At 40.2% G+C, this 16,977-nt stretch overlaps 1 protein-coding gene across 4 annotated transcripts in view; it reads right to left on the reverse strand.

Moving 5' to 3' along the window:
* The window catches only part of FMN1 (formin 1), a 368,268-nt gene that overhangs the window by 125,765 nt on the left and 225,526 nt on the right, over positions 1-16,977 (reverse strand). For all 4 annotated transcript variants that reach the window (XM_084890795.1, XM_084890796.1, XM_084890798.1 and 1 more), the window contains 5 exons: positions 16,711-16,772; positions 14,705-14,793; positions 7,897-8,026; positions 6,185-6,331; positions 4,994-5,053 (listed from right to left, as the gene is read on the reverse strand). In XM_084890795.1, coding sequence (XP_084746921.1) covers positions 4,994-5,053; positions 6,185-6,331; positions 7,897-8,026; positions 14,705-14,793; positions 16,711-16,772 — 488 coding nt within the window. The remainder of the gene's footprint in view (positions 1-4,993; positions 5,054-6,184; positions 6,332-7,896; positions 8,027-14,704; positions 14,794-16,710; positions 16,773-16,977) is intronic.

The raw sequence follows: 16,977 nt of genomic DNA on the forward strand, positions 1-16,977 counted from the left end.
CCAAAGCATATCTTATTGAATGTTTGAATAAACATCGCAGCAACATTCCTCTGGGGTTCCTCAGTTTGGACTGGTTACTTTGAAGTGCTTTGTTGTCTTTCACAAAATCCTTTTGTTCATACTGGCATTTAGATTGGCTATGGCATGGGTGAGGTTCCATTTTGCCTCATGAATAAAAGAGAAAATTGTCAGGTATGTCCTGATCTTGGGCACTCTATGTCCATGGAAAAGGGCATAGGAGGAACACATGAAAGTATTTAAATTAAAAGTCCCTGTATGGGTTGCATATGGTAGCAATTAGAAACTCATCATTGAGGTCTGCCAATGGGTGTGAATTGGAAGGTACTGAGTAAGATAGCACTGCAATGGAAGAAACAATTACTCTGCCTTACACTTTTACCTACCTTCCTCTGCACCTTAAAGCATGCATGTACACGTGTGTGTGTGTGTGTGTGTGTGTGTGTGTGTGTGTGTGTGTGGAGGGGGGTTGAATTCTTCACATATTTGTAAAAATTTTCCAAATGTTGTTTGGGTACTCATACCACATATTTAATGTGGACATGACTGGGTATAGTTTTTGACAAGTCCCACAACTATCCCTCAAAGACCTGAGCTAAGAAACATCTTGAGGGACAAAACGTTCATCAGGCACATTGAGAGAAAAGCTGAGTCTCCAATTTCTTTTCCAGTCTATCTGGCTTCTTCCTGGGTTGTTTAATGTAGCTTCGTATCTTGCTCATCTCAGACAATCCTCAGGTCTCTCCACATAGGCTACTTTGCCAGCTTTCCTTCACATTCCATTTTTCCTACTGCTATTAGGACTGGTTCCAGACTCTAAAACTGCTTTATAAGGCACTTTATGATCTGGTCTCTGTCTACATCTACAGCCTTATTTCTACCTTCCCCCTATTTCTAACTCCCTTCCCCAACTTTCATAAAAAAAAAAAAAAATAGGACAAGTCATGGTCTCTTGCCTCTAGGCTTTTGTAAAACTTTTCTATGAAACCGACCCTTCCCCAGAACGTCCTCATACCTCCTTATTCATACTCATCCTTCAAATCTCAAAACAGATATCACTTCCTCAAAGATTCCCCTTAAGTCCCAGCAACCAACTCTTGATGTTTCCAAGAGCCCCTTGTATTTACCATTCCCACAGCACTTACCAACATTAATTTATAAATTTCCTGTAAGTTTGTACGTCTTCCCTATTAGACAAGAAGGCAGGCACTGTGCCTTGGTCTCCATATAGAATGTAACCTCTGGCCTCTCAATAAATTCTGTTTGGAAACATCACAGAGGAGCTACAAAACACTGTTCTGGGAAATATGTACCTTCAGCAGGAGACATCTAACTTACCTTCTTCATATTTTCTTGTGGTTTCAGAATTCCCTTGACTCTTCCCCTTTCTTTAAGACCTTTAGCTTTACTTGGGATGCTAAAAGAAGGTGGTTCTCCTCATGTGCATAGGACAATATTTTACATGATCAATGAACTTTTTTCATCGTCCTATACTTATTTGACTACTTTAATGACCATGGAAGCAGTATCGAGTCTGAGTGCCAAGATGGAACGACATCTAAGACGCTTGCCACAAAACTCCATGGTGATCCACACTGGAAGGACTCATGAATAATATCTCTTCCTATTTTCCAAAACTTTTTATCAAACTCAGTCCAGCTTCATTTTTCTTTTTTTTTAATTGAGAAAATGCTCCTGAGCCAATCAGCCTAGTAGTAGTTCTTGTGAAATTTGCTCAATTAGAGTTCAAAAGACATGGCTCTAGATGGGTTTCTTTAAACTTCACAGACCTAGACTTGGACCCAAAACCTGGCATGAGTGGAAGAAAGCCTGGAACAGAAGTCACCTTTCCTCAGCTAATTGCTCATCACTACTAACCACAGAAATCATCGCATATGCTCCTAACGGGAGAGGATCGTTTAATAAATCACAAAATTCTACGCTCTTGTTGAGTGAAATGCATTCTGCACAGTGAAAACTAGGCGAGGACCACACGAATGTTGACTTCTTGTTTTTCCTAAGCTGGACCATTCCAAGTTTGAAACTCTTCTTACGATAAGATTTTCCTCTGGAAAGCTGATTTCACTGGGTTTGTCTTTCTTCAACGGGAGCCATATATCATAGGCAAATCTCAGTCTTCCTACACAATGTATCAGACACCAGGAGGTATATCTGCTCACGTCAACCTGGGATTAGAAAGGTCACCTCTCAGAATGCTTCTGCCACACCGGTACCTGCTGCCAGAACTTAGGGTACGTACATATTGCCTGAAGCAATATACTTCCCCACTCTACCAGAAATTAGCTTTCACCTCCTCATACCTAATTCTTTACAGATGGCTTTATTACATTCTTGTCAATATTCGCAGAACATACAACTCAGCAAGTATTTATCAGGCACCAACATTACAGACACTAGAAAGAGATAACGAGTTCTGGATCTCAGGAAGCAATACCAGGGCAATGGTATTGCTCATTGATATCTGCAGATGAGGCAGAAAACGTATTTTAAGTGAGTCATGCAAACAAAGTGTTCCTGGGCTTAAAACAATTAAAAGAAAAGGAACTGAGCAAAACCCTCTTGGAAGAAGGGTCATATTGTAAGATTGCAATATTTTTTATTATATCTTTTTCTCCTTTTACAAAAGTGACACATGTTCATTAGGTTTAGTAATTAAAAGGAAGAAGAAAGTAAAAATCTCTTACAATTCTTTACTTTCCTTTGTTTACAATTCTATCCATAAATAATCAAACATTTTAATATATATCTTTCCAGGTACTTCTGAGTGTTTGTGTGTATTTATATTTACATATTGGAGATTATAGTATATATTATTCTAAACACATTTGTAATTTAAAAGCAGATCAAGAGCATTTTCCAATGCTAGTAAACATTCTCTTAGACACTTTCCATGGTAGTGTATTCCATTTTATGATTCTAGCATAATTTATTTGACCTCAGTGTCTACCTTTGGACGCCTACTAAAAAATTCTGTGATATTTTGCTACTACAAATTATTTAAAATAATATAGTGATACATGCCCTTACTTTTTTCCTAAGGATAAAAACCCTTAGAAATATGTATAATATTACACATATTCATAGGGTTTCAAATACAAAAAGGTCAAAGTCTCACTAGCCCATACAGCGCATCTGAATTAGGAAAAGGGGTTCCCTGTAAGCAGGCACAGCTCTCTGGGAAAACAGCTTGAGAAGCACATGATGTGAAATTTTTTCAAGATACCCATATGGACATATAGCTCAGTGAATCCAGAGCAAACCAGATAAGGGTCTCATTTGACCTACAGATCTTAAACAGATAGGAACTCAGTCAACCATTCAAGCAGACCTGAGAAAGGTTGGATCAGTATAGATTGCTAATTCTATACATACAGTTGGCAACTTATATCTTCTATTTGTTTTCTGTGGTTACCTGCAGTTTGTTTTGCCACCTTTTTTAAAAAAAAAAAAATGAGAAGGAATAAGATGATTTTTGCTAATTGATTTTGAAGAGCTCAATATATATATTTATATTAGTGGAAGCTTTCCCCCCAAAAAAGGTATTTTAAGAGATATTCATAAGAAAAAAGAGAAGTCTTATAAAAAGGCTAGTGACAAGAATAATTCCAATTAGGGAGAAAATCAGATGTAAAAACACATCAGGAAGAAAGCACAGGGTGTGTTTGGAAAACATCAAGTCTTGAGTTGAAGCATAGAATGTGCACAGAGGGAAAGTAATAAATCTGGTTGTAAAACACTGGCATTAAATTGGATAGAGTCTTAATTCACTTGAAAAAGGGGAGCCATTTTGTTTTAGAGTATAAAAGTGATGTAAAATGATCAGAACTATAAAATGTAATCAGGCCGAAGGCTATGGGATAGACTAGAATGGTAAGAAGGCCACCCGGGAAATCAAAATTCCCCTGGGTGAGTTATCTTAAAGCCTGAATGGTCTGGGGTCACTTACGATAGAAACCAGGGAAGAACACGACAGACAATTTGAATTGAAGGACAGAGATCAACCAAAGAGAAGCACAATTTCTTGTCTAAATGACCAAAATTATAATATCTTTAATAGAAACAGGGGAGAAGTTGAGGGGTGGGGTGGGATGAGAATCCTGGTTGTAGATATATTGAGAACAGTTAGATAAACCCACCAGGAGGGCAAGAAAGGGAACTAGGAACCTCATCAGTGCTTAGCTGGTCGTCTGGATGAAATTGTAGGCCCTTAAAACTAAGGCTCTGGCATCTTTAATTTTCCTTCCCTCAGTACCTAGGAAAAACTCTGCTTCCATGGATAGTTAAGCAGGAGTCCTGACAACATTTTCCGGAGACTTTTTCCATTCATCTTGATTGCTAGATTTCTCAACATCTTACAACAGTACCTCTTTCTTCTCAAAGCTAGGACTCCTTGTTCTCAATTTAATGAGGAGGAATAAAATACAGAAAATTATGCTCAGGTAGATTCTCACAGAAAACGTTATTTCTAATTGCAAATGTAATTTAAGCAAAGAGAAGGGATTTCAAATTCCACATCTGCAACTTGTTCCCAGATGAACATTTACTGAGAATGTATTGGGCATTCTGAATATTAATTTCCTAAATTTTGGTCTGCATCCCAGAATCTAGTTTCAAATATAACCACTTACTGAATGGCTATAGACTTCACAAAGGCCCTGGCAGCCTGGTCAGAAGGCACGGGGGTACTGGGGGTCTCTCCAAAGCTGTGACACACAGCGGAGTGAGAGTCAGTAGACCTGTACCACCAAATAGAGCTTCTCTTCACAAGAGTCTGTGAAACACTCTTGGCTTCAGTGTTTCCATCCATAAACCAAGGAGGCTGGCTAGCTCTCAGATTCTATGTTGGACTTGAAATCCATCCATCCATCCATCCATCATCTGATTGCTGAATGCCAACAATGTGTAAGAGTTGAAGCCCCATTTGTGTAGTTTTCCACATAATGCCATTTCTTACCTGATCGTAGTAACGCAGGTAGTATTTCACGACATAGTCCACCAGATTAATCCCATTATCCTAGGTTTAAAAGAGAAGCTTAAATGAAAATCATTCATACGAGACTCTGCTGTATTATACAGCGGAGAGCCAAAAATCTTAGTTTTTGACATTTAACACTTTTAGTTTGTGATACCTGGCCCTAATTCTGAGACCGGCAATATTTCTCTCTCTCCTCTTTGTCGCATCCATTTTTTATGGTATCCATGCAAAGAAATGACACTATACTGCTCTTTGTGGAGTAAAAAAAAACACAAAAACCTACAAATAATCCATAAGACCTCTGAGGTCATGGCTAAAACAAACAAACAAACAAACAAACAAACAAAATAAACAAACAAATAAATAAATAAATAAATAAAATGGTGTCTCTATATTTTCTGGCATAAACCAAGACAGGAGGGGGCAGGGAGTGTTAAAGGGAATCAGGGACTAGAACAGAAAACCATCCCTCCCTTCCCACCTTTCAAAAGATGTGTGTTCTTAATGGTGTGAAAAACAATCAGGACAGCTTAAAAGGAATGCCATGCCACTTTATGACCCTGGGAGGCCAGGCCCTCCTACAAGGCAGCCTTTGAGTCTTGTTCACATGGATCTAATTCTAATTTGCCTCTATGTTTCCCCTCCCTCCACTCCCACTGCCCCCGTATAGGATGCCTAGGTATGGCTGGTTGTTTCTAAAGAGGTGGCTCTGCAGGGGTGTGGAGCCAAATGATAATCAAGCTCAGAGAGTTTGACAGTTAACCTCCAGCCTTATTGTTGTGGGCAAAAGAATAAGTCAAACACTCAGCTCAAGTGGTGATTCAACATTGGTCCATCCACAGGAATGAATAAATTACAAGTGGTCAACAATAAATTCAAGCCTGTGCTATGGCTAATACCATATGCTATCTGTTTTACTCTCTCACTGCAATTCAACATCTAACTGCATTTTAGAGCAAACAAATATGTAGTGGGAATCTTGACATCAAAATAAGATCAAACATTAAAAACAAAAAGCTAATTTATTCCAAAGTCAAAGGAAAAGTATATTGTTATGAGAAAGATGGAGATAAATGGAACAATCAGAAAAATGTTTTCTTTTTTTTAATTAAAGGGATATAAGAAAAATAATGGCAGATCATAGACATTTATTACAAAACAAATAAATACCCGACTTTTGACATCCTTGAGTTTGGGCAGGATTTCTAAGCTGTATCCATCTGCTTGTCCCCGAGTCCTATTTCCTCCATTCATGTAATTTCCAAAAGCCAGAATGAGAGCTAAAATATCCTTCACACTTTTCATGTTCAGCAAGCCCTGTAACGATAAATACCAATTATTATGCAGCTGAACTCCAAATATAACTATGTTCATTCAACAACAAATGTTTATTGAGAACCCAATTGGCTGTTTGGTGGCATGTTACCAACAGAATTAATAGTTAGCAAGATGGAAAATACACTTTAAACCAAAAGTGTCTTTTAAAAAATACATAAGAGTCATCATTTCCTATCCTTTCAATGAATGACAATCTGTGTGGGTTAAATATTAGTATTTACATTTCCATTTGAGCCAGTTTTATTTTGAAAATACTTGAAAGTATTTATAAATTGAGGAAAGAGCTGTTATAGCTAGGCTTCACATTCGATGACTTGCAAGTAGAAAGTGGTTTAATATCATTTGAGGATCTCTTTTTGGACTATTATCTATGTAAACAGTACAGTTAAGTGTAGGGGAGTTATAATAAAAAGTCAATTCTTCTTTATTTGTGGTTCTAACCTCAGAGGTGAACTACAATCATGTAGTTCAAGGCCAGAAGCTACCTGTAGTAAGTGTTTGCTGATATGTCTATTCAGTGTTATCATTTCAAGCTGCTTAGACTTTGCTCCCTATTTCATTTCAAGCTGCTTAGACTTTGCTCCCTATTTCATTTGTGTTCTCTCCTGCTCTCTCTCTCTCTCTCTCTCTCTCTCTCTCTCTCTCTCTCTCTCTCTCTGCTTCAAGTGCACACTTCCAAATAGATACTTTTCCCCTTTCTCTATAGTCTTAGTTGGCTTTATTTTTCTTTTATTTTAGGGAAAAGAAAGCCAAATGCAGCTCTAAGCTGACTTCTGATCCTGACTCTCTGGGCACTATTAAAGGGTATATATCATACTTTGGTGTATATATGCTTTCCTTATTGAAATCTCTTATATTTTAGAAAAAAAATAGTGCCTTCAGATAAGTAACTAAGTATTAAACTAAAAGCTACAGTACGTGTGGAGAGTGTTCTTAAGGACATGGGTCTTTGGGAGAAAAAGCCAAGTGCTAGAATTTAACTTTATAATGAATACCAATGTGGTAAAGCCAACAAAAATTTATTGCTCATCATTCATTATCATAATCATTTGTTTCCTTTAACAAATCTCTAGAATCTTTTTATTTCACTAGGTAGCACATTTCAGATGATCAAATTCATGGGCCTGAGGCAAAACCGCTTTTTTAATCCAGACAGTCAATTTTAAGTGAAAAATAAACTATACTATTTGGGTTGGTATTAAATGGCCAGTATGTACATTGGAAGGTGTTTGGAATATTTGAGAAGAAATCTGTAAGAATGCAATTCTCCCTCCCCCCCGTCCCCCCCCCCCACACTCACTTCTTTCCCTTTCTCTCCCCCTCTCCCTCGCACTTCATCTGCATGCACACACATACTCACACTTAGGCAGGATAATAGTCAGCCTATTATCCAGCCTATAGTCAGCCTAAAGAATAGAAAAACACACAATCTTAAACCCAAAAAGTTTTTGCAAAGGGACTCTAGCTAATCCCTCCCACTCCCAGCTTTCTCCTTTATCCCTAATAAGGACAAATTTGTCTTTTTAAATTAGACAGCAACATACCTTAGAAGCTCGTGTGATGATCTCTACCTTTCGATGCAAGGAGGTGATGCCTTCGGAAAAGACAGATCTGAAGATGATGCACTGAGCACGCTCAGCAAAATTAGGGATCTGGGCTAACTCATGTAAAAATCTGTAAAAATTAAGAAGGAATCATCTAGCTTCATATAAAAATCATAAGGAAAGTAAAAAGACAACTGGAAAAGATCCATCATGAGAGCATTCCTTATTTGACAATTAATTTAACAAATTTAAAAGGTACCAGGCTAACTTAAGCGACTGTAAGATGATGTGTTCTACTGTTGATAACAAAGCCACTTTTTTTCTTAAGTGGGTTTTTATGATAGTAAATAAATGCATAGTGGCCAGCCAGCATAGCTCAGTGGTTGAATGTCCACCTATGAACCAGGAGGTCATGGTTCGATTCCCAGTCAGGGCATATGCCTGGGTTGTGGGCTTGATCCCCAGTGTGGGGTGTGAAGGAGGTAGTCAATCAATGATTCTTTCTCATCATTGATGTTTCTCTCACTCTTTCTCTTCCTCTCTGAAATCAATAAGATACATAATTAAAAAATAAATGTCTGGTATATAAATTGCCAAATGAGAAGTGTTAAGTCTTTAGTACATGAAAAAAAATATATACAATACACTTGCTGTATAGTGCAGCATTCTCTAGGTATATATTTATACAGGCTGAGTAAAGTGAGGACTGGAGACAAGTGTTACAGAATCTCTTACTGAAGTGAGATTTTTGCTTAATAAATTAGATAATGTCCCTATTCTACAGATCCCTATTCTACAGAGATTTGGTTACTCTTCCACATCAACTTACTTATATAAACAGAGCTCAGAGATCAGTGCTTAGAACAAAGCAGCACTCATTAAGTGGACACAACCTAAAGCTGCTTAAAAACTGCGGCAAGGCAGATCTTAAAGCTAAAGGCGAGTACTAACCTACACACAAAAGCTCACTGTCTGAGAAGTTGCCCAGTGCCCTTTGCAAAATTAAGTTGGAAGAACTACATACTCTCCCGGCCAACCACCAGAGGAAGGGGCATAAAACTAAACGGGTGGAAAGAGTTGGACATGAATTCAGAAAAGGAGAGAATCCACTAACAGCAATTAAATTCATAATGGGGTCGAAATGATTATTACCTGACATTTCTGAAAGCCTCAGTCAACTCATAACATCATTACTTTGACATTTTGCAATCTCTGCCCAAGAATGCTTGCGATGCTGGGGCCTCCTTCTTTCCATTCCCAAAGCAATTCCCTTAGCTAACACTCAGCGCCTCTTTTACTTTATTTTAGGGAGCGCTGGGTGTTAATAAGATTCTAATTATCAGCTGTTTTTCTTATTTATCCCACAACCAGGTAATATCTTCTTTAAAAATTTTTTTTTCTTGAGTGGACTTTCTATATTCAATCTTCTAAGACAACTCTTCTTGTTGTTTTTAAAGATTTTTATTGACTTTTAGAGAGAGAGGAAGAAAAGGGGCAGAGAGAGAAAAACCTCAAGGCCAGAGCGAGACATCTGTTGACTGCCCCCTACACGCCTCCCACCAGGGTTCTAAGCCACAATCTGGGCATGCGCCCTGAACGGGAATTGAACCAGGGACCCCTTGGTGCACAGAACAACACCCAACTGAGCCACACCAGCCAGGGCTCCTCTTCTTTTTTTGTTTTTAAATTACGCTGGGATGAGGTAAAGAATACGCATAAAGAAACCACACCTGTGCTTTAAATTTCTGTATTGTATTATTATGAAAATCATGTAATGGATATAAAACCCATATGATTTCTCATTAGGACAAGATGAAGAAATTATATGTTTATATAAATTGTGTTTTTTAAAAAATAAAATTAGTATTAAACCACTGATTTATTTATAACTGGAATTAGGGGTATCAACAGTTTTCACCAATATGAGTAGTAAAAAGCTGTGGGACAGGGGCATTTGGTACTGTGGTAACTCAGGGAATTTACTCAGATGCTGCTGAGAGCTACCTCAAGAGAGTGCCCTGCATTCCTTCATCTTCCAAATGTGACCCTGAGACTCTATGCACAAGCAGGACCTGATCCCCAGTGTGTGCACACTTCCTAGAGTAAATGAACACAGGAGTGAAGCATTTACAGAGACTGTGTGGGAGAATATATGACTCAACACCTGACCTCAGCAAGAAGGACACACAGATGAAAAGGAGAGCATGATGTATGATCTAGTTTCATAACAGGAGGATTGGGACCAATATGAGAAGACAAGCCCAGAGGCTCACTGACTTATGTTGCACAGAAGAGAGCAAAGTAGAGCTGCAAGGCAGTCTGAATTAAGGCTCCCTGGAATCCGGGCTATCACCAGGAAGGCTGACAGACTCTCAGAGCCAATGTGCTGTGCATGGAGAAGGGTCTGACATATATCCAGAGTTGGAGGGGGAAGGGAAGTTCAGGAATTTTACATTTTTGGATGGAACTGTAGGAAATGCATCACAGAAAATACAAGAGCATCAGTCACCAAGACTGATTTTGGTCTGTCCTCAGATGCGTGTGAAGCATTTACAGTGTGTCAGGCACCATACTAGGAGCTGAGGACAGAATTTTACTTCATAAACAGTACCTTATTGATAGCCTGAGAAATAAACCAACATTTCTATGGAGTGTGACAAGTGTTCTCAGTGATGGGGCTATAACAGGAACTACGAAAGCCACATGCAGGGCACAAAGTCAGAGCACTGAGGGACCGGGTCAGTCAAGGTTCCCTGGAGCTCTCTCTGGTGCTGTGCAGAGCCTAGACAGCTTGCATAATAATTGAGGAGGAGTCAGATGCTAAAATGGGGCATGGTGTTCTAAAGAGTTTAAACTCTTTCTAAATGAATGTAGGGTTTTAAATAGAGGAGTGACCATTTCAGCTTATTGTTTTAGAAAATCACAATGGCCCTGGGTTGGCTGACTGATTGGTGGTGACAGCAGATCTGAGGCTGGAAGACCTATACAACCTCAGTTGCAATATTCTAAGAGGGAAGGCAGGAGGGCCTGCAGTGTGAACGGAGAGGGCAAGTGCATGAGAAAGCTACTAAGGCAGCAAGAACCAGAGTAACTGACCAATCGCAAAGGATTCTGAGTAGTGTCCACAATGACTTGTAAGTTTTTGACTTGGATACCTGGTGGAATGTGAAGATGTGATATAATGGGAAAGCAAATTTAGGGAGGGGGTGTGATTTTATGTCACATTCTGTCTAAAAATAGCCATGCAAAGCCTTCAGAAATGACACCATACTCCTTTTCCATTTATCTGGGAAAATATCAGAAGCATAAGTAACCTCAATGGCTATGAAGCAAGTATCTGATAAATATCTTATACTCCAATTGTGTTTTATTCACTACCCATAAGAACTCTGAGTTTGGACTTTGGGTCTTGGTACTTAAGATTATTTACAGATTGATTTCCTTTGGACTTGTCTAAGTTTATACCCTAGTGTCAGTGATAGATAGAACTATCAATACATACCCGCCCTCCCCAAATAAGCCTTTCTTTCCCCAGGTTATGCTTATTTTCCCAGGAAGAGCTAAACTTTCAGCCTGTTTATAGGAGGGAAGTTCTACATCTCACATCATGCGGGTTACTCATCCACAGTAGCAACTCAACTGAGAGATGGGATGAGGTAATGCGGCCCATTGGTTTTAAGGACCTAACATTTGGTTTATCCTGCCCTAATCCCCCAAATGGTATTATCTTAAGTGTGTGTGAGCACACAGGGCCATGTACACAGGATCATTTCGTGTTGTAACCTGTGTTCTTCCATAGAAGACTCCACTCTCAGAGCCTTGTTTCAGAATCCATGTATCTTCCCAAGGCACCTATGGGCCCTAGTGGAGCATCCCGATAGGCTGTAAATAGTGTCCTCACTCGGCCACAGAAAGCTTGCATCAGGCCTAATCAACCCAAATCTCACCTCACATCACCCCACCTCCCCTCCCCAGCCCAAGGTAGACTGTAAAGAGTCAAAGAATCCCAGGTGGATGACATCTTTATGGGAAATGGCTTTCTAAACCTGGCACTGGAGTGCAAGAAAGCTGATGAGGTGAGTAATGAGGCCAGCCTCTCCGTGCTATGATTTATAGGACCGGGCATCACACGGTTCTTAGGAAATTGTAAAGCCGAGACTTCATATTTTCCAGTATGCACAATATGTGTATAGTCAACTAACTTGGAGTTAATGGCAAAGGAGTTGCCAGAAAATCAAACTCTGGCATAGATCAAACAAACGCTGTACTGTGCAGGAGACAGAAAGCAAAGGTGGCATTCACTCGGGCCTGAACTCCCCATCTCTGCGCCTTTCCCTCCAGCAACTGAGCCCAGGCACATCACCTTACCAGGACAACACACAGGCCTCTTTGCTGTCAGTCACACCTTAGCATGTCCAGGAAGCTGTTACAGTGACCAATTACAAACTTTAAAAAATGGGCTTCTATCCAAATCATTAGGAGAGAAAGCAGGAATAGTAAGGTATATGTAGCCCTGGCTGGTGTGGCTCAGTTGGTTAGGCCTCGTTCCAGGAATTGAGGGGTCACTGAATCAATTCCAGGTCAGGGCACATGTCTGGGATTCCCCACTGGGATGTGTGCAGGAAGTAACTGATTGATTTGTCTCTCTCCTCCTCCCCCTTCTTCTTTCTCTAAAAATCATTTTAAAAATCTAAAAAATAAAAAAGTTATATGTTAATTACCTGCCACCATTATTGTGTGCAATTAACCTTAAAAAAAAATTAATGCTAGAAAGGCATTAACACAAAAGGAAAAGGGGAATACTCCCAGGGACAAAAACCAAATATTCATTTCACTGGGCTGGCCATGCCCATAACTTAAAGCAGGTGTTAAAAATTACAGCCCTCAGCCAAATTCAGCCCACCACTTGTTTTGTATGGCCTATCAACTAAGAATGGCTTTAACAATTTTGAATGTTTGAAAAACATCAGTAGAAAAATACGTAAAGTTCAAATCTCAGCGTCCGTAAATACAATTTTATTGGGACATAGTCACACCCATTTGTTTAATGCATTGCCTGTGGTTGCTTTTGCACTACAACAGAAGGCTTGAATAGTTCCAATGGATCATATGGCCCACAAAGCCTAAAATAATTACTATCTGGCTCCCTACAGGAAAAATCTGACAACTCTAGGCTTAGAGTATCATTGCTCAAGGTGGTATAGTTGGCCTTAATCAAAAACTTATTATCCTTGTTAGGGAGTAAATATTGTGCCCCAGTGATGAGGGGTCACAAGGGTAGAACCTGCAAGAGTGCAATTAACGCCTAGAAACACAAGAGCTTGCTTCCTCTCTTTGCTTTCGACCATGTGATTATACAAAGAGAAGTCAGCAGTCCTATCCGGACATCCTGATCTTAGACTTCCAGCCTCTAGAACTGTGAGAAATAAATTCCTGCTGTTTATCAGTCAACCAGTTTAGGGTATTTTGTAATAGCACCCCAAGCTGACTGAGACAGTCTTGTCAGTGTCCAAATATTCCATTATTACTCACTTTTCAGTGATTAGCTCGTTAGTGGGGATTAGTTTACTTATTAGGAAATACAATTTGAGAGTGGACCACGGAATTCCCCAGCAGTGGGGGCTGATAAAGAGGATGGCTCAGGCTGGTGGAGCAGAAGGCCAGTGGAACTCGTTTGCATTGATTCACTACTAGGCTTCATGGACTAACTGGGGCCGGGTGTTCTGACCTATGTAAGAACAATTCACCTAAGGTTCCCAAAAGTATCATGGAGGTTTGTTAATGACTGAATAACCCTAGAAATCCCCTACTCAGCCCAGGCATCCAAGGGAAGAGGTGCATTCTAGAGCAGCGGTTGCCAACCGGTGGTCCGTGAGGTCCGAAAGGTTGGCGATCGCTGTTCTAAAGGACCCAAGGGCAAGGCAGGAAGGTTTCTGCACAAGCCACAGAACCTCAGATGCCTCCAGGGCTGACTCGTTAGCCTAAACTTGATCACTCTTCTCTTTGTTTCCCACCCTTGTCTCATCTGCAGGCTGAGAGAGGTGGCCTGAATTGGATATGAAGCACTCAAAACAGCAATAGGCTAAGGAGCCCTGTGTCTGCTCTGGACCCAAATGTGCACAAAGTTTGGACTTTGAGTCTTTGGTGGGACCTGGGGGCTGCAGAGCCGCAGGAGCTTCTCTCTGGTTTGCAGACCTAAGTGCCCAGCCAAGGACAAGAGTCACTCAGTTACACATTAGAGTTCTGGGTTTTCAAAGGGTGTGGACAGACACCCCAAACTATAGAGCAAAAACTCTAGATAGTGAATGGAGAGAAAAGCACACTCCAAGAGAGGATGAAAAAGTCACATCTAAACTGGGCAGAGCTGGTGGAGAAGTCTGGGGGAAAGCTGACACACTCAGGCTACGTTTACTGGATGTGCCACTTAGGAAAATCAAATTCAGTGCTGTGCTCTGACATATCTTCTCAACTGCATCAGCAAAACCTTAAACAGAGCAATGACTTCTTCCTTCCTCAGTTACCCTTTTGGCCAGAATGTTTAGTCTAGGAGGGATTAATAAGTTGCTAGAACGAGAAAGGGCAGTCATGAGGGTGGGGAGAGGGGTTGAGAAATATTCTATCCAGCAGCACAAATCTCCCTGGTGCTTTTCCCAGCAGGCATGTCATTCTGCTACAGGCAATAGGTCAGAGGCATGGCAGAGCTAAGGCTTAGCTCACTGCACAGCTTAGAGGTGATTGCTCAGAGCTGGGAGGGAGGGAGAGAGGGGCTGCACTGGGGCCCAACAGAAAAGTGTTCAAGCCTTCTTACTGCTCAGGTTTGTCCAGCAGCTTCAATTCTTCCTCTTTGGATGTCTCATAATACTTTCTTATTTTAACCAATTCATCTTCTTGGGCTCTCTGTGTTAAAAAAGAAACAGAACAAAGCACACCCAAAATAATAAGCACTGAGAATCAAGCAATAATTCATCTCGTAGCTCATATAAACTAATAACTAAAATTCTACTGCACACCAAAAAAACTATATTTTTTTTGCCAATCTGACAAAAAGAAACAGGTATGATTCTGATTCACTCAAACCAGATGGCTATTGTTGTATTGGCTGTTGTCATTTTTTTTTCCTTGACAATCTAAGGAAAAAGAGGTCAGTGCCCCTGACTAAATAGTTAGGCATTGCATGTTTAAAAAATTCTTACAGTACACCAGTGTGCCATGGTACGCTGGTTGAAAATTGCTGGTCTAAAGCAATATGTCTCAAAGTGTGGTCTTTGAACCAGCAGCATCAGTACCACTTGTCACTAGTTAGAAATGCAAAATTTTGGCCCTACCATAGATTTAAGAAACTCTAGGGGTGGGATCCAGCAAGCCTCCCAAGTGATTCTGGTGCATTCGAATGTTTGAGAGTCCCTGGCTAATGCAAATGGTCATAACAAGTGATATCAGCTGATTATAGAAGCCAGGACATTGGGCTGCTGCCTTTGAATCCTCTCTCTGTTTGCCCATAAGCAGATAAGGGTCTGCTTATGGGCAAACAGAGAGAGCATTTGCTTTCTGACTCTCAAAAGCCCTCTAACTTATATAGGCTTCTGCCTTTTTTAATTAATTAATTTATTTTTTTTAGCATTCCTTGTCTATACTGCTCATTTTGGCATTTAGTTGCACACTTTCTCAATGTATCCAACTATTTCAGTTGGATGCAGCTTACCTCTACTGTGAGCTAACAATTACTGACCATGTATACAGTTCCGAGCTCAGGGTAACAACAAAAAGCATTAGAAAGGCACTTTGCCTTCTGCGAAGTCCTTTAACACAACCGCTTATCCTCATTATATAGGTGATTCCCTTGGGCCACGAAATACCTGGTACAGAACCTGACTCGCAATCTCTCTCAACAAATGCAATGTCAGCTCCTGATGGCCTCGTATTTGTGCACCTTCTTGTGTTTTAATGAGAGCCTTACTGATGGAAACGTGAGAAATTCCCACCCAGTAGTACTAGACAACTCTTGATACATGTAAAGGATATAAAAATGTGTAGGGAACTGTCCAGAAAACCTGTAATTGTGCTCGTTATTTCCACATACAACCCAAATTTAAAGACCATATATGTGTATAGTGCTGTTTGTTTTCAAAATACATTCCTACTGCTACATATATTGAATTATCTTTTAATGCTCATAAAATCAAGTAGAGCACATTAGAATTCTTGTTGCACTGATAAGCAGACAGGCTTAAGGAATTTAAATGGCCCAAAGTCGCTCAGCAGTCAATGATAGAGCTAAACATGTCTGTTTCTAAATCCAGAACACACACTCACCATCCTATGCTACTCCCCACATTCAACACCGTCAGCTCACTTGGACTAAAAGTAATCCTCCTGGCTGGTACTAGTGTTTCCCTTCCTCATAGGAAGACACTGGTGTACACCAACATTGAGTCAGGAGCTTACCTTCGTTAACTCTGATAGCAGGCCCCAGGGCTGAGTCCCACGGCACAGAAGTGGACTCCACCTTGAGCCACCCTCCCTTGCTGGTGTGCAAAGTGATCTACTAACTCAGGTACCACAGTGAAGGTGAGAAACCTTGTGCTTTTCTCATGTCTGCTCTTATTTGAGCTTACATTTCTTTCTGTGCCTTCACCTCATCCAAAATGCTTACCACCAAAGAACATGAATGCATGGCTCAGCAATTTTTCAGGATGGAGTCACTTGTAACCATTATTTTCAGACCTTAATATTTTATTATTTATTTATTTGTTTGTTTATTAGTAAAGACATGGAAATATGGAAACTCCTGCTCAGAATGGCTTTGATACTCACATTTTCATATAAGGCCGCCAGGGTCTCCAGATCAACCACAGAGTCATCCACATTGAAAATGGCTGCCGAGCACCCAAAAAGGGAGAAAAAAGAATAACAGCTTTGATTAGACTCACCCATGCTAACGTTTATTCTGTGCCTAGCTCCCAAACAATACAATATCACCCTTTCTTGTACAAGGTGTGTCTTTCAGCATGTCCTGTCTCTTTCCCTTTGCATTAGGGCTCTGGGAAAAGAAACCAAAATGGTTAGCTGCTATTGCTGGCC

Source organism: Pipistrellus hanaki (assembly GCF_964339955.1).
Source record: "Pipistrellus hanaki genome assembly, chromosome: 1".
In the NCBI taxonomy this organism is placed as follows: domain Eukaryota; kingdom Metazoa; phylum Chordata; class Mammalia; order Chiroptera; family Vespertilionidae; genus Pipistrellus; species Pipistrellus hanaki.